This window comes from Notothenia coriiceps, unplaced genomic scaffold (assembly GCF_000735185.1).
Source record: "Notothenia coriiceps isolate Sejong01 unplaced genomic scaffold, NC01 NC01_scaffold00003521, whole genome shotgun sequence".
Lineage (NCBI taxonomy): Eukaryota > Metazoa > Chordata > Actinopteri > Perciformes > Nototheniidae > Notothenia > Notothenia coriiceps.
The window spans coordinates 661,394-683,218 of NW_011336222.1; the positions used below are offsets into that span (position 1 = coordinate 661,394).

Sequence of the window (21,825 nt, forward strand, 5' to 3'; positions counted from 1 at the left end):
AAGGAGTGGCTTCGTAAGAAGCATTTCAAGGTCCTGGAGTGGCCTAGCCAGTCTCCAGATCTCAACCCCATAGAAAATCTTTGGAGGGACTTGAAAGTCTGTGTTGCCCAGCGACAGCCCCAAAACATCACTGCTCTAGAGGAGATCTGCATGGAGGAAGGGGCCAAAATACCAGCAACAGTGTTTGAAAACCTTGTGAAGACTCACAGAAAACATTTGACCTCTGTCATTGCCAACAAAGGGTATATAACAAAGTATTGAGATGAACTTTTGTTATTGACCAAATACTTATTTTCCACCATAATTTGCAAATAAATTCTTTAAAAATCAGACAATGGGATTTTCTGGATTTTTTTTCTCATTTGGTCTCTCATAGTTGAGGTATACCTAGGATGAAAATTACAGGCCTCTCATCTTTTTAAGTGGGAGAACTTGCACAATGTGTGACTGACTAAATACTTTTTTCCCCACTGTATCTGGTTTGTTTGTACTGTACGTCTGTGCATGTGTTTGTCTCGCCCAGTTTAGGCTGGGATAAGCTCCAGTCGACTTTGACATTGGAAAGCAAATTCTGGGTATAGATTGATGAATTAAACTTTGCCTACAGAGTTGAGAAAAATACATTTCAGTTTCAACAGCCTTGATAGCAGGTCTGTAATGTGTTTTACCAAGCAAAACACTATGACACTGATTATTTGCTCTCATAACGAAGCAAATGTGTAACTGACCGACTGTCTGACAGACCAACATTGTCATCCCAAGGGCCATGCTACAATGGTGTTGCTCAAAACAGCTGCACATGCAATACTATCTACTGATTAATAGAGACAACATAATAAACTGTAAGATATTTAAAGCCTTTGGTTCTTCAATTTTCTTCTATGCACTGGTCTCCTTCCTTTTATATATTTCCTTTCTATCTTCTCTTTGTCCTGGAGTCTCTCTACGCTGCCTCTTGACTATATCAGACAATATCTTCCATTTTTTTTGATACTGGTACTTTGAATAGCACGGTAATCGTCTGTGTGTATCTGATGACCTTAGCCATGGTAGCACTCCACAGGAGACTGAGATAGTCATCTCCCTTCCGAATAGTCAGGATGAATAAAAGCTATATCTACTGTTCCTTACTCATAGTCGTACAAATGCTAGACCTTTGTGTGAGCGAGAGCACGTGCACGCTTCATGAACAAAGACAGAGTAACATGCACAGACCAGGTAACAGCTTGTAGGGGTCACATGTATCACACACAAGTAGGTCAATTAGTCTTTTCTGACATGTAATTATATCATTCAAATTAATATGACTAAAATAACCACTGGGATGTTCTCACCTGCAGTGAAGGACATTTGGTCTGGTCTAGAGAATACATGTCATTTAGTAATATTTATTTCTGTTCCAGTTCAGTTTTTACAAGTAATACATAAAGATGAGTAAACATAAAGTTATTCTGACTGACATGTTTGTATTTATTGGACAGGTTTGGAGATTATCATCCTGCCTAATCAGGACCAACGTGGGAAAATCAAATTTGATAATGAGCATATTTAGTATTATAATTAACAGCATATTATGAATAATGACTCACAGGTAGAGAGCAGATAAACACATATCCCTCCCTACTGTCCTGGTGTTGTGTGGCTCAGTCTAAGCCACTTTGTTTACATTGACAGAGCCAAGTACAAATCTAAGTACAAATTATTTCACTGACTGAAAATCCTTCCTTAATATTAAAAACTACAGATTCAGTTCTGTATATCTTCTGACATCAAAACCACTTCATGTTAATTATCACACTAACTGATCTAGAAAGAACAGGCATCCTATTTTTCCAAATGCATATCTCAGGGAATAGAAACTCCTTGAATATCAATGTATTTCCACTATATATTTTTTTCATTGCCTGTTGGAAGATAAACTAGAGCTCATTATGCCTGTGAGATGTCTGTCCGGCTTTGGCTAAGATGCATTCAAACACACACACACACACACACACACACACACACACACACACACACACACACACACACACACACACACACACACACACACACACACACACACCCTGATCTCTCTCTCTCTCTCTCTCTCTCTTTTCCCGCTCCATTCTGAATTCATTTCTGTACCGCACACCCACTAATTTCTGCGGCAGACAGACCAAACAACTAGCCAAAATGAAGTGGCACTGCATCATCACAAACACTGCTGTGTGTCTAAATGAGCTGAAGAGGAAGCAGGCTGCTTCTCTGCTTTGTCTCCTTATCATTTACTACAAGCAGAGCATAGATGTGGACAGGAGAAATGGGTGAAGAGGGGGAGGGAGGGAGGGAGGGAGAGAGAAGAGGAAATAGGAATGAGGATAAATGGGAGAAAGGGCAAAAAGCAACAATAAAACGGAGATGTGTATGATTCTGTGTGTGTGTGATGCCCTCTAAACACAAAAAGCCTTGGCTCAGCCGGTCTGGCTTTGCAGTTCCTCCCAGATCTTCAAATGCATGGCTATATACAGTAGTCAGATGACTCACACAACCAACTCAGAACTCAAGCCAGGGTTTAACACACACTTCCTCATGGCAAAAACACTCTCTCACACACAGACACACTAATGTGACTATATACCCACACACATTTGAAGATATATTCACATCAGCACATATACTGAGACCCAACCAGCCGTTTGTATAGTCTCATCTGCACCAAGCTAATCTGCACAGACTCTCTCACAAACCTCGAAAGGTTGTTTTGTTTTACTTACATCATCACATGTCTGCTCAAAAGTATTTTACAAGAATCTTTTTTTCTTTTCTTCACATTTGCTGGCTTACGAGAAAAGTCAACCATTATAAAAAGTAATAGAAAATCATTTAAATGTACTGTTGACCGCAACATTTAAAATGCACATTTCCCTCATAACCTTAATGTTTTGATGTGAGTTGCAGAGTCTTGGTGATATTGGCCTTGCATATGCCTGCTTTCTTCTGAAGAATGGAAGTAAATGGCACTTTTGTTGTTATGCTCAAAGCGGCAAAATATTACAATTTGAAAAAACTTAACAGGGGACATTTCTCTTTCCAAAAATCATGTCCAGGTTACACAAGTTAATCTATTATTGATAACATCTATGAAATATATATTCTTTTTTTTTACCGAAACTACACCCAGAAAACCAAATCACTGCGCAGAAGAATGCTTGGCTCTACTAGTAAGTGAGAGGCTCGTTCTTACTTAATGAAGGGTGTAGTATGTTAGAAAGAAAATGGTTCCTCAATTTTGGGAAAAACTGTGTTTTTAACACTGAATCCAATTTTGAGTTCTTCTATTGTATCAGATTATGGTCTTTAGAGTTCCTTGCAGTGAGAGATTTAAACCTATACCAGAAAGAAAAGGGGACAAAGCAACAACATGCTCACTCCAATCCGAGAAAAAGCTCCCCGTCGAGACATAAAAAAGACAGAAATCAACTCTTGGAGGTGCAAAGACATTAAGGTTTTACAAACCAGAGTAGTAGTTTGATTTAAATAAAGGGTTCTGTGTTTCTACATCCTCCAAACCACTTAAATATACCTGTCCTTTCAAATTTGTAAGTTAACATGACATGTTTCGGCTTAAATGGGTTGTTACGTTTCTCTTCATGTTGTTCTTTACTCTCAGACATTTGCTCTGCTAGCCTCCTGCAGTTATTTATTTACACACTTAAACACGTATACAAGCTTACTCACAAAAACAGTTTCCTCAGTGGAGAAAGAGTTTGTTTGTCTGTGGTGGAGTTTCTGTCCCACTCAGTGCTCCGAATACAAAGTGCTTTAATCCTATGCATCCCTGCTCACCACTGCGATGCAAACACCTGCCAGCATGTGCAAATCTGCATCCGACCTAGAGTTATATAATACAAATGTTAAATTTAATATAAAAACTATAATGAAACATAATACTGTTTGGTATTCTTTTTTATTACAATATGTTGATTTCATTTTCTTGAGAAAACTTTCATTATTATGACATTAAAGCTTTTATTATTAGAAGGTTTGTGAGGTTTTTGTGTGCAAACTAAAGCTTTGCACTGTTTTGGTTTGGATTACAGTCCTCTTCACTTGACATATTTTGTCTTTTAGCAACTATCTAAATACACAAACACAAACAAAGTAGATAATTACTGGATATAACTATGTGGGCTTGATTATAAGAAATTGGCTTACCCGTGTTTTTGACATTTCTGTTAGCTGCCAAGATAGAGAATTAAACAGAGTTTTCAAAGTAATTTTTTCTCTCTCCCCCTCTTTCCCTCCCTCTCTCTGAGTCACTCACCATATCCCCTTCTGTTTGAATGTTTTTGCAGTAAACAATAATTTTCCCTGAGTAAATATATTATTTGTTTTCAGTTTCGGTGCTCTATGTTTTGTGTGAATGTTGTTTGTGTCTTTAAGTTTAACAGTGAACAGGTTGTCTAACATTTGAGCATTTAGGCTTTAACAACATTACATGTCTGCAGCCATGCAAACAAATATGTTGCTAAAATGCCCACTATAACAAAGCTTATATAACATTTACTGTACCATGTTAACAATCTCAGTTCAGCTTGTTAGCATTCAAACATTGGCTAATTTACACTGAACGAAGAACATCTGAGGCTTTTTCTAGTTTTTCATGTATTTATTCATACACCAATTAGTTGTTTCTTTATTTTTTCCTCATGGTGGCAGTGACTATTTTAAAAGTCACTGGATCACCAAAATTAATTTCATTTTATTTAATTCACAAATCCATTTCTCTCAAATCTGCAAAAGTCAAGCTCATTGTAGCTTTAGAGGAAAGATCAGGGCATGGCTTAAATTGTTAGTATTCATCATATGGGAATCATGATAGTCTGTTCCAAATGTTTTCCTAATCCATGTAGATGACATGGAGATATTTCACTCGACAAGTTAAACCCTTGACAGATTACCAAAATCGTCAGGATTGATCTTGGTAGCATGTCTTAAATCCAGTAATTGTGAATAACCTGTGCTCACATACCAACAGTTGATAAAGGCATGTGTACAGTACACCATTTTTTATTAAGTGTGTTCTCTAATGTTTGTTTCTCTTTCTCTTCGGCAGAATGCGGGAACGGGGCCCTTGCATTTGTGGAGTGGGGGTGTGGAGTTTACTGCTGTCCCTCTGTCTGGCATCCCTCACACAGGCACACAGGAGCCACACAGGTACTGCAAGCCCAATCATGTGTGTGTGTAGTATATCATCCTCTCACTTGGGTGATGCTTTGTGCAGCATTCACGGTATTGGGATCTATCATGAATTACCACAGCAGGCAGCCTCTGAAGCCAATTTCTTTTCAAGTTTTGTAAAGTGAGAGTGAATAGGCCGTGTGCCACCCGAGGGAATGCAGAGGTTGGATTCACAACAAAATACGAGACCACAGAGGCTAGTTGCCAGGAAGAACACACAATAAGTTATTTAATGAAAAGAAGGGGAATGTGAGTAATCCAACAAGGAAGGTCTTTTCAGTTCAGGGGATTTCACGTCTTTTCAGTCCCCGTCAGAGTGGGGCGTCTTTCCAAAATGCCCGTAGGTTACAGCACTGAGTCTTTTGGATTACAAATCCCTTGCTGTGTGAGCCCCCCCCCCCATAAAAGCTAAAAGCCAAGGAGCTGAGTCACAAGCGTGATTGAGCCCAGAGGCGGGGTATCTTCGCCTCTTTGCTTTACAATGATCACCTGTGTGTGACACTGAAAATGACCTTGCCCCCGGGGGGAAAAGCATGACGTACCTGCTGCCTGTCTATGAATACAGAGCTTTTATAAAATGTATTTTAAGAAGACGTTCCAGCCATATTTTGTCAATGAGGATGGTTTAAATCAAACCAAATGTATTGTCTTTATTATTTAAAAAAACACATTTTCTTAAAAATAAAATGTGGTTGTCCGTCAAGTGTCCTCTTTTCTGATTTCTACTAAGATGCACACATTTGGAGCACTAAAGGTTAATCCCTCTGTAAAAGACGTGGTAAACACTGCTCTTCCTCGTGGAGCAAAGAGGAGATGGACCCAGGGACGTGAGTAACATGTTAAATCTGACCAAAATAAGTAATGGACAATGACAAAATCGCCTAAGGATACAACCAGGAAGTGATGACTGTGAATCTCGTCTTTGGTTTGATGGTATATGAAGGGCAGTGATGGCTTGAAAATGTTAAACTCTGCCTTTGGCTTGATAAAGTGACATGCACCAGCTGCCCTTCATCTGAACTGGTTGTCTTTGTCATTGTTGTTACGGCGCGTCTCACGTCACTGACGCTAAAGACATTTATACTGCAGTCAGTGAATTGTGTGTCTGAACATCTGCCTCGTACCGACGTTCCATTAGCGGGATGACTGAAAGGCAAAATGATTGATGAGTCTCTTCTTTAAATCTTTCTAAAAGAATGCAGCATCTGAGATGGATCGTGAGTGAATCCATTGGCCTTCTGTGTGGAAATTGGGAGTTCCTCATAATGTTATCACTTCTAAGAAAATACAAGGTTTTTGTGGGGGTTTATGTGTGTGTCCTTGCTGGAATACAGCTACCTATAACAACAGCTGTGTGTGTGTGTGTGTGTGTGTGTGTGTGTGTGTGTGTGTGTGTATGTTGTTTGTCTTTGTGTGTAAGATTGACTGCTGTTGGCTGCTAGGCATATTCTCTCACACAGAGATTTTAAACATGGCAAGGGCAAACATTTTCATAAATGGAAAGACGGTGAAAAGGCAGAGAGAGGATGGAGATACATTTAGCAGTTTTTATTTTGTGTCGTTAAAGAATCTCTCATGGTTATCTTATCGTACTCTCCATTGACAGAGTGGCAGAAATGGTGGGGTCGGTCTTTTAGTCGGACACGGTTATATGTGTGTGTGTGTGTGTGTTTGTGTGTGTGTGTGGGGGGGGGTGTGTTATGGGCACGTGTATCGCCTGAGTGCTCCCGTTAATGGGTGATTGATTGTAGAGTAAGTTGTAATCAGGGAGTTACAGCGTTATCCAGTTGCAGGTTGTCTGAGAGGGGAAAAACAGACGAGTAATCAGATCATTACTAAATACAATCCCTTAGGTCACTCCCAAGGTTGACACTCTCACCCTTATGTCACAAACTGTCTCCATCTCTTACACTCGCATAAACGCTGGAATCCCCCAACAAATGATTGTAATATATAAGACTGAAGATTAAGCTGATGAAAATGGAAGCAATGTATGTTGTCTCTTAATGTTCTTGCTTAAAAAATAAATATGCTGTGTATGATGAATATTTCCTGTTTTAGTTGTCCTGCCTTTTGTAGTGGAAAATAGCTTAAACTCCTGATCCCATGAGCATAGGAAAAAATTTTTTTTTAAATTTGTGGCCACTTGCACAGACCATATGTGTGTTTGTGTGTTCTGGTTACTAACGCAAGAACTGTGTGCTAACAACTGACAGCTGTGGCGACCTCAGGAGGAAAGTGGAGGCGGTTTAGATGTGGCAAAAGAAGTCCCAGCATGTGTGTATGTGTGTGTGTTTGTCTGTGTGGGAATGTGTGTGTGTGTGCCTGCCTAACTTCTGCTCCCCTTTTATTCTCCAGATTTCTATCTCTCAGGCCAGAACAGAAAAATATGCCTCTCGTTTGCCATCGGTGCCTCTCCATCTGTTAAACCATTCATCCTCCTGTCTTATTCTCTTATTCCCATGCTTAATCATACAGATCACTACAGAATTGTGTGAAAAAGATCAGGCTTTATACCCAGACCACAGAGCTCTAACACTCTTAGCGGAGTATAGATCTCCTAAAATGAAGAGATCTTATTTGTAGATAGGCCTTGGTTAAACGTCTCAGTAGCTTTGCCAATAGTCCTAAAGAAACAGCTTGGCTTGGATTTTGAAATAAAGCGAAACAGCGATTATGCTGATCACTTCGCCACACACTGTCGAGTCATTGATTCTCGGTCTATGGGCTGCAATCTCCATACATCGCCACTGATTAGAGGCTGCTCAGATTTTAACTTACTCTGAAAGGCTTTCTGTCTGCCAAGAAGGGCAAACAGAGATGTAAAGACCGAGATGTATAGGTGTGCTATAATGCATGGGCTAAATCACTCTCACACAGGCTCAGAGAGACATGTGCACTCAGTCAGGGAGGCACATGGGCCTGCAGTAAATGCACACAGAAAGATACACAAAACATGCACACACGCTTACATGCATGCACACTCAAAGAGGCTCTCTAATGTGATGTGCGGAGACAGGCTGTCTGCCCTCCTTAAAGGCTATTCCACAGTAAAACTGCACTCTCTGCTGCGTCTACAACACGCCTCCATATGGCCTGTGAAAAATTCAAGCTGAAGATTACAATTTTGACGGACATCCAAGCGCTCTCTCCTGGTTTATTTCACTGGTTGAAACACTGGAGCGTGTGTGTTTATGTTTTTTCATGAGACGGAGTGAAAAAGAGGAATACATTGTTAAAATAAAGTAATTCTAAAGAGTAGGACAGAAAATGAAGATAGCAAATTATCTTCATTGAGTCTCTTACAATACAAACATTTACTCGGTATCCCTAATGCTCATTTTAGAGCTCATGATTTACTTCAAATAAATGTGCGGTGTCTTTTTGTGGCTATTTCATGCACATATGGTTTCAGGATTTTAAAGAGAAAGGGACACATTTGTTGGCATAGGATTTTCTTTTTTTAAACTAACTAAAATCAAGGTCTGCAGGATATCAAGGTATGATGTCCGTTGGTAGACATGAGAATAAGTGGCATCGTAATCTTGATATATTCTTTGTGGTACTGGGTTAAAAGGGGTTTACCTTTTTAACAGACATTTGAATTGTTCAGCTTTTTTGGAAAAATGCTTTTTGCTTCATGGCTATGACATTTGAATAAAGAAATCGTTTTCCATGTTGCTGTGTTTGTGATAAATGAAAAATTACTCTCCTCGTAAGTCAGCAAATACATTCAGTACATCATTGACTCCTGCCTACATATTTATTTATTTATTTATTATCTAAAATCAGTTTTCATGTCTAGTGGCAAGATCAGTGACTGCTATTGACACAACGAAGCAGTTCATATGAACAGTTTGAAAAGAAGTTGCTTTCATTGAGTGAAGAGCATGACGGGAGATAAGAATTAAAGGATGGTAAGGTCCCAGTAAAATGGCAGTTAGAGCATGGGACTAAGGTATAATATGGAGAGGGATTTGATTTGATCACAGTAAAGTGATTGTGACTTTTACAGCATGGAGTCTGTTTTGGAATCACATTTGTCACCGGAGACCACCTGCTGTAGAGGACTGCTGCATCCATACACACCTCCCCCCACAGGTTGCTAGATCAGGTGGCACGGACTGAAACAAGAAATTATGAATTAGACCCTAGCAACATACCTATTGTTTAATATTAAACTTAAATAGTAAGCTAGTGGTTCCCAACCTTTACAGCTTATGACACCCAAGTAGTTTGCATTTCCACCAAATAATTATTTAGAGAGAGTTCCGCTCAACATAATTACATTTAGCCAAAAGTACAAAAAACTAATTTGTGTACCCTTTGTAGGAGCCGGACGACCCGGGAGAGAATGCTAAATAATGTAGAAACCCAAAAATGTTCAAGTTCCACACTAAGTCAAAGCAAAACACAATGGTAGGAGACTGTCCAAATTTTAACAGACACGATGACGGATCATGGGTAATTTTGAGGCTATGGTAATGTTGTATACATTGTTAGGCAAATTTGCCATGAAGAGCTAGGAAATCAATGACTTGACTTGATGGGGAATTGAGGTAGTTCCTAGACCTCTTGTAGTTCAAACAGGTCATGGTAGGATTAAACATTACCATTAGGCTGATCATCAAATTAAAATGAAGTTACATTTTGTCACACTGGTTTCCCCCGAGGACGCATGATCTTTGTCCCACTGCCTTACAGCAATCAAGATACCTGTTAATTATGATCAAACCATTTGTTCGTCATTATGGGTATTATATAGCCCCTGGCTCTCTTTCTGTCTCATCTTTTCTCCCTCGCTGCACTTCAATAGGTGTTGACAAATTCCAAGGAAATACATTTGCATAAACTCACCTTCTCCAATCAGTGTGTCCTTGGTAACGCATGTGTTATTTTAACCATGATGAATTCCGTTATTAAGGGGCTAGGAGAGTATTTGATGACTGGCTACAAGGACTCTGTGTTACGGTAGAGTGAAGCAAGCAGGACCCAAATGCAGATAATACTGATAATACCTTTATTTCAAGGATAAGAATAAAACTCGGACAAACAGAACACTCCCCGGTGAACTCAGTCACCAACAAAAGACGAACCAACACTGAACACAGGAAGAGACAAGACTAAATACAGGGAGGGGTAGTCACGAGACGAGAAACAGCCGGGCAGAGGAGGAGAAACACAAGGGCAACAGGTGAACACAATCAGACAATTAGACACACCAGGGAAACTAACGACAGGAGGAAAAACACAGGGAGAGGGATCGGACAACACACAAGGAGGAAAACACGACAGGGAGAACCGAACAGCAAAATAAACCCAAAACCAAACACACAAAACTAAAAACGTGACACTCTGGCCTTTTGTAGTCTATCACAGGATAATCTTCTGTGTTTATTACTCGTCAGACATGTTTCCACCGCGTTTTCAAGGGATGTGGAGAGGAGATATGTATTCTCTAATGTCTGTCAAGCAGATGTTTCCTGAAATATTTAACAAGAGAATCACAATGCACTGAAATATTATTTCTACCAAGGGGGAGTGTGTTTATAGCCGTTATTTTCCACCAAGTGCAGAAAATGAATATCTATGAAAGTAGAAAGGTGATGCCAGACAGCGAGATGCACTCTGCTAGGAGTCGGTATGATTCATGGCCGATGCCTGAAGAACCAGGTCGACAGATAAACAAAAGCGGACAGTGAGTGTGTGGCTGGGTTACTAAAGACTGGCCATTTGCTGGGAATATATCTAACTATGTATGTGTCTGCCGCGTTTGCCATTTATGTGTGTATTTCTCTGTTTTAGGGCAGATTCCAGATGATACATAGTTTCACGAGATAAAACAGTAGCGGTGTACTGTTGATTTATACCTCTCATACCTCAAAAACCAAGAACTGAAGAATGAAATATAATGTAATGTTACATTTCTTATTTCTTAGGAATCCTTTATCACGGAACATGTTTTCTCATCGATTCCATAAAAGATAATGATCAGCAGCATCAGAAGTTCACTATCTAAGATTGGCATGTTAGCATGCCATTATTTTAATTAGTTGTTCAGGTATTCATAAGCCAATTCTAATTTTGAGCTGATAATAGCACTATAAAAAAAGGCAGGGGATCACCACTTGTTCAGCGATTTCCCTCATAACCATGAATGTCATAGTTATTATGTTGTTGGCGGAAAATCTGTTAAGCATTAAAGTTCGTAGGACGAATTATGTGAAACACGTGTGAGAACTTTGGCTTTCTGGCAGTATAAAGTGAAAAGAGACCAAGTTATTACAACATTGTCATATGAATATGTACCTAAGCCAGTGATCCACTAAGACCCAAACATTTCCTTTTGCACTGTCACATCAAAGTCCTAAGGTACAGGTAAAGTTACGATTAGGATAAATAACAAAGAAAAAATCCAACACTAGGGTTCAAGGTCCTTTATTATCAAACTAACATAGCTACAGAGTAATTATGTCGTTGAAAATCTTAGGTCACAGGCTTCTCCAACAATGCAACAAAAATAATACAGATAAGCAGACACTATTAAAACAATATTAAAGTATATTATATTAAAAGTAATAAAAAAAATAAAAATAGTTTTAAAAAAAGTGAGAAAAAAAAAAGTGGAATAGTGCAATACGAGTTTATATACAAGTTATTGGAATTATATTAGATAGATAGATAAATAATTACTAAGTAATCTGTGCAGTTTTCACCACCCTCTGTAAAGCCTTACGATTGAGGGCGGTGCAGCTGCCGTACCAGGCCGTGATGCAGCCAGTCAGGATACCCTCTATGGTGCACCTGTAGAAGTTGCAGAGTATCCTGGAGTCTGTGTTGAACCTCCTCAGCCTGCAGACGAAGAAGAGCCGCTGTCGAGCTTTCTTGGTGATGGTGGTGGTGTGAAGAGTCCATGTCAGGTCCTCAGTGATGTGGACCCCAAGGAACCTGAAGCTTCTGACTTGCTCCACCGTAGTCCCATTGATGGCGATGGGGTCGTGTCCCTCTCCCTGCTGCTTCCTGTAATCCAACAATCAGCTCCTTTGTTTTGCTAACGTTGAGATGGAGGTTGTTATCCTGGCACCAAGATGTCAGTTTTCCGACCTCCTCTCTGTGCGCCGTCTTGTCGCCGTCTGTGATCTGGCCGATGACGGTCGTGTCGTCAGCAAACATCACGATGGTATTGGAGCTGTGTGTGCACTGGCCATGCAGTCGTGAGTGAAGTAGAGGAGAGGGCTGAGCATGCAGCCTTGAGGGGCTCCGGTGTTGAGGATCAGGGTGGAGGATGTGATGTTTCCCACCCGCACTGCCTGGGGTCTGCCCGTCAGGAAGTTCAGGATCCAGTCACAGAGGGTGCCGTTGAGCCCGAGGTCTCTGAGCTTGATGGCCAGCTTGGAGGGCACAATGGTATTGAAGGCTGAACTGTAATCAATGAACGGCATTCTCACATATGTGCTCCTCTGGTCCAGGTGTGAGAGGGCAGTGTGGATGGTGAGGACTATGGCGTCGTCTGTGGACCTGTTTGCTCTGTCAGAGCAAACAGGTCCACAGACGACGCCATAGTCCTCACCATCCACACTGCCCTCTCACACCTGGACCAGAGGAGCACATATGTGAGAATGCCGTTCATNTGTGTGTATGTGTGTGTGTGTGTGTGTGTGTGTGTGTGTGTCTTTCCCTGCATTTAGAAACCCATCCAGTGCATGGGAGGATTTGCATCTTCTTTCCCCTCCTACAGTTTCTAATGTGCATAGTTGTGGGGGAGCTCAGAGCCATGTCAGCCTATTTTCCTTTCTCCGACTGGAGCTCTCTTTCTTTATGTCTCTCAGTCTCTCTCTTCTCTGTGTCATTCTGGCAAACCAGTATAGACACAGAAACACAATGATTGAGTTGAGTCCAAACACCACCCTCCTCCGGTTTTCTCTTTGTCAGTCAGCGAACAGAGAGGAGAGATCTATAGCGCCGCAGCCGTGTTGATGATGATTTCATTCTATCTGAATTCTGAGCCTGTTAGAGGAATAAGGACGGACACTCGTAAACGCCAGTCTCTGCGTAGTTCACTCTAACAGGTTATCAGGTGTGCAAGTGCATGTGTGTGAGTTATGGTCGTTGTTTATGTTACTCTGTCGTAGAGGTGTCCTTTCACAGATCTAGATAAATAACTTGCTACCACCTTGTTACCCTAACTCTGTGAAAGACCGGACACTCCCCATACATGTATGTTACACCACCGGTCAACACAGAGCACACTATGTTTATTTTACCCTTTTTTGTCTGAGGTTAGTGGTTCTCACAGATTCTTTGGAAATGTTAGTATGTTTTATCCTATAGAAAACAATAATCATAATGTTTGGTGCTAAAACTATAGATTAAATTCCTTTTTAGATGTGGCCCCGCAGTTCGAAGCATGATGAAAGACTGCTAAGGATTTAAAAAAGGTTGAAGTTTACAGTAAAATCAGTCATTTCAAAGTCACATTTAGTTCTTATCCACCATGATAAAGGCACCGTTTGATGTATGCTTGTGTTGTTGGCCTACAGATGCAATAACAAGTGATGAATAATGACATACGGCCGCCTCAGTTTCCGGACAGATTACATTCGTCCTGTTTACAGCCTACTCTTACGCACAGACTGATTCCTGTAAGGGCTTCAGTATTTATGACGGTGACATTTCAGACCAAAATAAACTAACTTTAATTGTTTCACTGCAAATAATGGATCGCTTTGTTAAAGTAAAAGATATGTATCTGCTACTTTGGAGTAGACTTTAATGGCGTTGAACTTTGAAATCGCACTGTTGACCAATTGGAAATCTTCTTCATAGTTTTGACCTTTTAAGGGAATAAAGAAAACTGTAAAAGTCCTAGTCAAATCAGCTGCGTTTCACCATCCAGTTTTATAATACACTGCAATGCCAAAAGGTAAGCAACACCAACAGAACTCTTTGCTCTTTGTGAACATTTGACCATGAACAAAACTGGCCATAATCAACAGTTACCTCTGCCCTTTCTACAAGCAGTCCCAAAGCTTTCATCACAACATGTTTCATGAATGCATGGAAGGCTTTCATCGTGCCACTCTCTGGTATGACCCAGCACTTATAAATATGGCAGATCACTTTTGAAAGCTAGCCAGTTGTTGACAATGCTCTCAAAGATGTATCTGATGTCTTGGGGATGTACAAATACTCCTTCTGTAACTTTTTCATCCTGATATTTACTTAGACACACTGCAATTTATGGTTTCCTGCCAACAAAGCCATGGAGGCTCTTGAGCTTTGCATTTCATCAATGAATACATTTTTATACAGAAGTGTTTTTGATAAGAAAATACTGTAAATCAACATCGATTAATCTAACAACCTTGCATTGTCATTTTTATTTGGTCCCTTTCTCATGATTGGTACTAATTTTAAAGTTATTGAAACTTAAAGAAGCATGCGACACATGTATTATTATTGGCTGTTTAAAGGAAACATAGTCCCTTTTTCCATGATGCAAAGATGCATTGTTCCTGGTTAGAGTTAACATTTCAGTATGAAAATAAAATTGTGGTACACATGAATCATCACCTTGAGAAAAGACGAAGAGCATTATTGTTTAAAGAGGTCCCTGCTTATTTCTGTCCTAATGTATACGCAGTCTTGAGCATATTTTCTGGTATATATATGAAACTAGTTTAAGCTTTCTTTAAAATTATGTTTAATATCATCCAGATACAACAGCTAAACCACTCTGTTTCATAATGATGGTCGGGTCATATTTCAAACACTTCATTGGCCATTAACAGGTGATCTGATAAGCTCAGTGATTGGTGCGTTTTGCCCATCTCTTCTTAAGGCCTCTTTCTTTGCGTCAGCACTTTCTCTCTAACTGCATTAATCAGGACAGATCATTACATCCTTCCACTCCTCTCCTCTCTTGCCTTTCTCTCTCCCTCATCCCATCCCTCATACCAAATGAAAGGGAAACCCTGGTGTGTCTGAGGCTGGCTGGCAGCAGAGCCAGAGGTGGAAAGATGAGAAGAAAGAGGGAGTCTCGATGAAGGCAAAGTGAAGGAATGAGAGGAGAAAAGAGCAAAGCCTGCTCTGACTGTAAATGGTGTGAGGGAGATGAGAGTTTGTGTTGAAGGGATGGTACCTCTCTGTAAGGGCTCCGTGGAAAGGAAACCTTCCTACTACATTTGGGCTATACGGAGGAAATGATTGGAACAGAGCCATTGTTATCAAAATGAGTCCTACCTGCTTTTCCTGCTATCACAAGCCATCATGGCAGACTATTTCAAGGTCCAAGGCTTTTGTGTGTCATACGTACATAGCTACAGTGTAGTTATGTTGATGAAAATCTAAGGTCACAGGCTCCACCAACAGTTCAACACAATAAAACAGAAAAAAGTGCAAGTAAATAAAAAAAGAATTAGCCAGGGTAATTGATAACACCTGTGTAGGTGTGCAGGACCATTTAAAGGCACTATATGCCCTTTTTACACCCACACTTTATTCACTTGCCTGTGCCTGATCCCTAATCAGGACGACGTGGGCATAAGGTCCTTACAGTACTTACATCTCTGTGACTCTTCTGTTGCACTTTAATGCAAATGTTTTTAGGGCAAGTGTTTTTAGGGCAAATTTGAACTTTCAACAGTGCGTCCTTCTTGCATTTACAAAACAGAAAAGGATAAGTGTGCGTGCGTGGGATTCAGATAAGATCACTTTTACAGATTGTGAACCATAGCTGGCCACCTCATGACATTAGCAACATACTCAGTTTACATGGAGATCAGGTTTTACTTGATATTGTGTTATTAAAAATCAAATACATGCGTTGTCTTATAGTTGTTGGGTTAGGGTTAGTTGCTGTGTGACATAAGACAACTGCTTCTTTATAAGGTTGAGGATAATGGATTTGCGCGAGTTCACAAGTAGAAACTTTGAACTCGGGCAACTCATTCAAAGTTTTTAGAATTAATTGTCCAAGTGCCGAGTTAAGATGAGATAACATTGCAATTCGAGGAATCAAAGGTTTTGACAGCTGTGTGGGTGTGCAAAGCTTTTACAAAAGGCAGAAAATTGCCCAAATAACTTTCTGTTTTTGCATATCCCTTTGAATCTCATAGCCTCACATCGTCGGAGAATGGAAACATTTATTTTTTGTTAAACTAAATCACACCAAAGCTGTTGCAGCACAGCAAATATCCTGTACTTGCTTCAGGCAGCTTGTATAATTCACTTCCGACCCACAAGGGGAGATATTAAAGAACTCGGTGGTAGTGTTTCATTTCAAGAAAATAAATACAATAGCACATATGTATTTGATACACACTTCACAGTTTCCTTAACAATAGCATTTGTATTTTTTTCTGTAAGTTACAATCTGCAAGCATTGCTTCAAGGGATCCGAGGAGAACTGTGGGCTATATTGCTTATTTAGATATTAGTGTGAGCACAAGCAGCTGTTATGTTTGTTTTTACCCCTCCCCTATCCACATCTTTTTCACACATTTAAGGATTTTATCTTTTGGGATCTTAATATTGTGGGCTTTGTGAGAAACACTTAAAAGCAAAAACACAAAACACTGGCATTTTGAAGTCTTATCTGTAATTACAATTCTACAGAAATTAGTTGATTAAAATATCGAAGGGGCAACTTCTTCTTAATTACCAAGGAGGCATTCCATGATTAATTAGGTTTCCTTGCTCTTCACATGTCTTCGTAATTACATTTTTGTACACAGTTGGCACACAACTTAACTTGATCCCAAATGTCGCTAAGTCATAGACAAGTTTACCCGTCTTTGGTGAATTAGGACAGTATGTTGTTTGGGTAGGAGGATAGCGATGGAGATGCTTGTTGGTAGAGAGAGAGGCCACTGTTCAACATAGTGAAGAGAGGATAAAGGAGTTTGTTAGGTTTCAAATAATGTATATGTAACATAAAACACAAATTGAGTTAAATGAAATGTGTAAATGTTGGTATTGATACAAATACAAGTAAGGATCTAAAGAACCAATCACTGTTTTGAAAGATGTGCAAACTCAAGTCATGGTCATCTTCTTTTGAGATACATCATTACGTTTCAAGCAACCCACACTATCATCTAATGATCCGCATATACAGATTCTGACCCGTGTTAAAAGCAGTAAACAAACAGGTCAACTCAATTAATATTTCTGGCTCTCCTAAACATAAGAGCACTGATTTATTCTCGTAGTCTGTACTGTATGTTCTAGCCAAAGCACTCCTCTGTACAAAGATACTTTGAAATCACAAAGATACCACACAGAAAGTAGCAGAAGTCAGAGAAGAAGCCCATTTATTTAAGGGACATCTCTCTCGTGGTTGAAAAATATAATACTTTCTATTCATCTGAACCAAAATAAGCATAAAACGCTCAGTGAGGGATTGAGTGATTTTTGCTTTAATTCAGCCCACAGAGTATTTACAGTGGTGTTCTGCTAGGATTAGTTGTGTGAGAGGATTAGTGAAGCTGCATTACTGCTGTTTTATTTAACTCGTAACAGCAACAGACAAAAAATAAAAGCCTCTTAGCCACATTTAGTGAACATGAGAGGCCAGGCCGGACAGTGAGAGCAGCATGTTTTCTGTCCTCTTTAAAGACCTGTGCCGGAAAGGGATATGCATAAACACACACGCTTCTCACACACTCAACCTCCCGCCTAATCTTTAATCTAGTAATCTGCTGAAAGTTGTCCCGTGTAGCATATGCTATGCAAGGAAACACTGTGTCATTTCAGATAAGGCGATGATGTTGTTGAGAGTGCAGCATATGCAGATACCGGCAGGATCAACAGTGGGAAACTCACGGAGAGAGGAGAGGATTAATGCAAAAAAGACTGGCAGGGAGAGAGAGAGAGAGATGTGCAGAGGCAGCACATTACCTCTCTCTCCCTCTATTTCTATTCTGCTTCTCTCTCTTTCTCTTTCTCTCTCTCTCTCTCTCTCTCTCTCTCTCCCACACACTCTTTCCTTGCATCAGCATTGATCACAGTACATCAGTAAAGTAAAGAGCACCCCATCCATCAGTGCATGGCTGTGGAGCTGCTGTAAAGAATACTAAAGCTGCTCTCCACAGTCGATGCACATGGAAACACAATCATATGCATACTGTTAAATATATCAACATTAGCATTAAGCAGACCACAATGGAGGCACTGCTAATCCTCTAAAATACTACTACAGCTGAGACTCCAGGACTGTTTACAATGCTAAACCAAATAGCAATATTTTCCACAATCACATTTTTGTCAAAGCAGTCACGACTGTTGCCAATTTTGCATTGAGCAGTGTATTTGTCCCACTTTTGACCCAAATCTTTTAACTTTATTACAAAAACACAAAAAAATTTATTCTACAACTATTTCCCTTGTTCTATCTACAGTGATGTTCCAATATCTCTGCTTGAATCTAACGGAAACACTCACGAACGATTGCTTCATATGGATTCTTTTGAAAAAAAATTGAAATGGCATGGCTACATTTTTCCTGCCAACATTCTCCATATATATATATATATATATATATATATAGCTATATATATATATATTAGGCTTGCACAATATATCGTGTCGTGACGATAATCGCGATATGCGCAGGCGAAATATCGCGTGGACCTGCGATTTTTTAAATACATTTTTGTAGGACTTTTTGATATTAAGTAGGCAAATTAACTCAAACACGTCATGTTACAATTATTTTGCTGCTTGCTACAAAAGGAAAACTTGCGCAGCTCTCATGTCAGGGGTACTTGAGTGAGTGACATGCAGGCTCTGCATGCACAGCAAACCACAATCAAATCTCCAAAGCAAACGGACCCGGTGATTAAAGGTAAAAACACTGAATAAAGTCGTTTCATGTGTTTCTCCAGGGCAGTTCGGTGCTGCTAACCGAGCTAGCTCAGCTTGTTGCTCTGATAACTTAAGATCCAGACGTCCTTGACTAAAATCGAGTTGTTTCCAATATCGTGCAGCCCTAATATATATATATATGTGTAGCTTCCATATGGGAAAAGTATGTTTAATTCATTATTTAGATAGCTTCAAGCATGCAAGCTCTACTGGGAAAACTCTGGAAAGAGGCTTTCTTGCTTTAGATCCACTTATCAGTTGACAGGCAACACTTGGGAACCATAAACAACAAACAAAACAAAAGAAGCTACAGTATAGGTAAAGAGTGTTGTTCTTGGTTACATTAGACAATACACAATGACGAGAAAACAAAAGCTTTGGAGGGATCCCTGCCTTTTTTCCTCGCCAAACATCTGGTCATTTGCCAAATCTCTTGAGACTGTGTATTCAAAATGTGTACATGGGGAATGCAAAGGAAAGAAAACGGGGTCAAACGGCCCCCTAGGAAGCAGAGCAAAACACTTTGATGTGCCTAGAGCTTGAATGGTTGCAAATTATACAACAACATGCAAGGAGTCATGTTTTCGAATGGTTATTTTTAATTATACAAATAATAAATAACACCTGCAGTGAAATATACAAATGATCTTCGTAAAGTTTTCTGGTTTCTTCTCAGAATCCACAATTTTGGAAATTAGTTGAATTTGAATGTCAAATTGCCTGCATGAATTTGAGCACAATATGCGCATCATATATGTTTCATAATGTAAAGTACTCTTCCTCTTGCACCGTAAAGATTTAAAGCCCACATTGTGAGAATCAAACGATAGACTTTTTACTATTTAAGGCCATGCAAATAACCACTGTGAGCTGGCCTACTGTAGACAACCGTGTTACAGTAATACATTTGATGAAATATGAACAGATCTCTTAGAAATACTCAGTTTAAAAAAAAAAAAATAGGTTTTAAGATTTTAGTAGGTTGTGCCATGATAGCCGTGTGATTACAACACATGCCACACATCCACAATGTCACTGGTCCAACTCTATCATGAACCATTTCTGCTTGTCAAACCTCTTCTTAATTTTAAGTTTGAGATGAGATGAGTGTTGAAATAAACTGAAATGTACAGTATGCAGCGAATATGTTAATTGTAATCTTTGGTTGACTGAAGACAACACTAAGTTATTTAGTCTGAGGGATGCAACAAACCAACTACCTTCAAATCCCAAAGTAGACTCCTCTGGTCATCCTTGCCTCTAATAATAAGAAATGATATGTATTGGTTATACATATTTCAGAGCATTTCTCCTTGCTTGCCAAGAGGTCACTTGAATGAGCAATTCCCATCTCAATGTGACTTTCATGTAAAACAAAGCCAAAGGAATTGCAGACTGCAAAATTGAAAATTCAAATGCATGTATTCGTAAGACTTTGTTCCTATGAATACCAAAGGCGAGGGTTGTACAAACACACAAGAACAAAACCGCTGCGCCACCCACCAGGCAAATACGTCTGGAGGACAAATTGGAAATTGAATCATAAACTATAAAGAGCCAAGGTTGAGTTCAGCTGTGGAAGAAAAGAGAGTCTAGATGGAGGTGGAGAGGAGAAACGAAAAAAACGGCTGCATTAAATAAAAGTTCACTCTTTCTCTCCTGCCACTGCAGAAATTCACGCTGTGCTACCTGATTGAAATTTCCTGGTTTAATAGCTGTGAAATAAAGTAAAATTCGGGAAAAAGAGAATATGAAAAAGAGGGTGAAAAGGAGGAATGGAGTGGTACCAAAACGTAGAGCGAGAAGTCCGAAAGATGAATGGATTTAATGAAAAGGGAATTACTGTATTACTTCAATAACTGCAATCAAGGTTCATTAGTGATTCAATGTGTCTCCCTGTAGTTCTCTTGCCTAAATGTTAATCCACACTACTACTGTAACCTCCTAGTTCAACTCAAGTGGTTTAGCCAAAGGCGGAGAGTCAATAAAGGCTTAAGTTGTACTCAGGAAACCATACAGATGTTCCAGGCAGGGTCTATGCAGGGTTGGCTGGTGGGCTAACAGGTAAAGATTAGCGCTAATGAATGCAACGAGAGGGCTGCAATGAGGTAATCTCACTGTGCAGCCAAAGGAAACTCTCCATTTGCACCAATTAGAGCAAACACATAATCAGACAGTGGCCATTTCTCCCAGACACATACTGTAAATGCTTTAATTGTTCATTCTCGAGGGTTCAACGCTTGGTGTGAGTGCTGGGCGAGAATAATTTCCTCTGCATCTTTCTCTGATTGTTGCGTTTGCCAATAACATGTTGTAATGCGTGCGCATCTCTCCCAGATGAGCTGAACAGCTTTTTTTCACGTTTTGAGAGCAGCCAGGCTGTGGAGGCATCGAAGGACCAGGAGCCCTGCCATTTTGTTTTAAACAGGGCAGATGTGTGCAAATCTTTTAAAAGGGTTAACCCACACAAGGCTGCTGGACCTGATGGCATCCCTGGCCGTGTTCTCAGGGTGTGTGCAGTTCAGCTGGTAGAGGTGTTCACAGACATCTTCAACAGGTCCCTGCTGCAGTCTGTAGTCCCCACATGCTTAAAACACTCCACCATCGTTCCTGTCCCCAAAAAGACTAAAACCACCAGCCTCAACGACCTCTTGCTCATTCTATCGCTTCCCGTCTGATGAAAGGACCAGGTGTCGCTGGATCAAACATATCAGGTAATATACATGTTGTGCATGG

At 39.9% G+C, this 21,825-nt stretch overlaps 1 protein-coding gene across 1 annotated transcript in view; it reads left to right on the top strand.

The window, feature by feature from the left end:
- The window catches only part of LOC104941571 (protein FAM19A2-like), a 67,657-nt gene that overhangs the window by 29,857 nt on the left and 15,975 nt on the right, over positions 1 to 21,825 (top strand). The window contains exon 2 of the mRNA XM_010766691.1: positions 5,099 to 5,199. Within this exon, the coding sequence (XP_010764993.1) occupies positions 5,100 to 5,199 (100 nt within the window). The 5' untranslated portion in view covers position 5,099. The remainder of the gene's footprint in view (positions 1 to 5,098; positions 5,200 to 21,825) is intronic.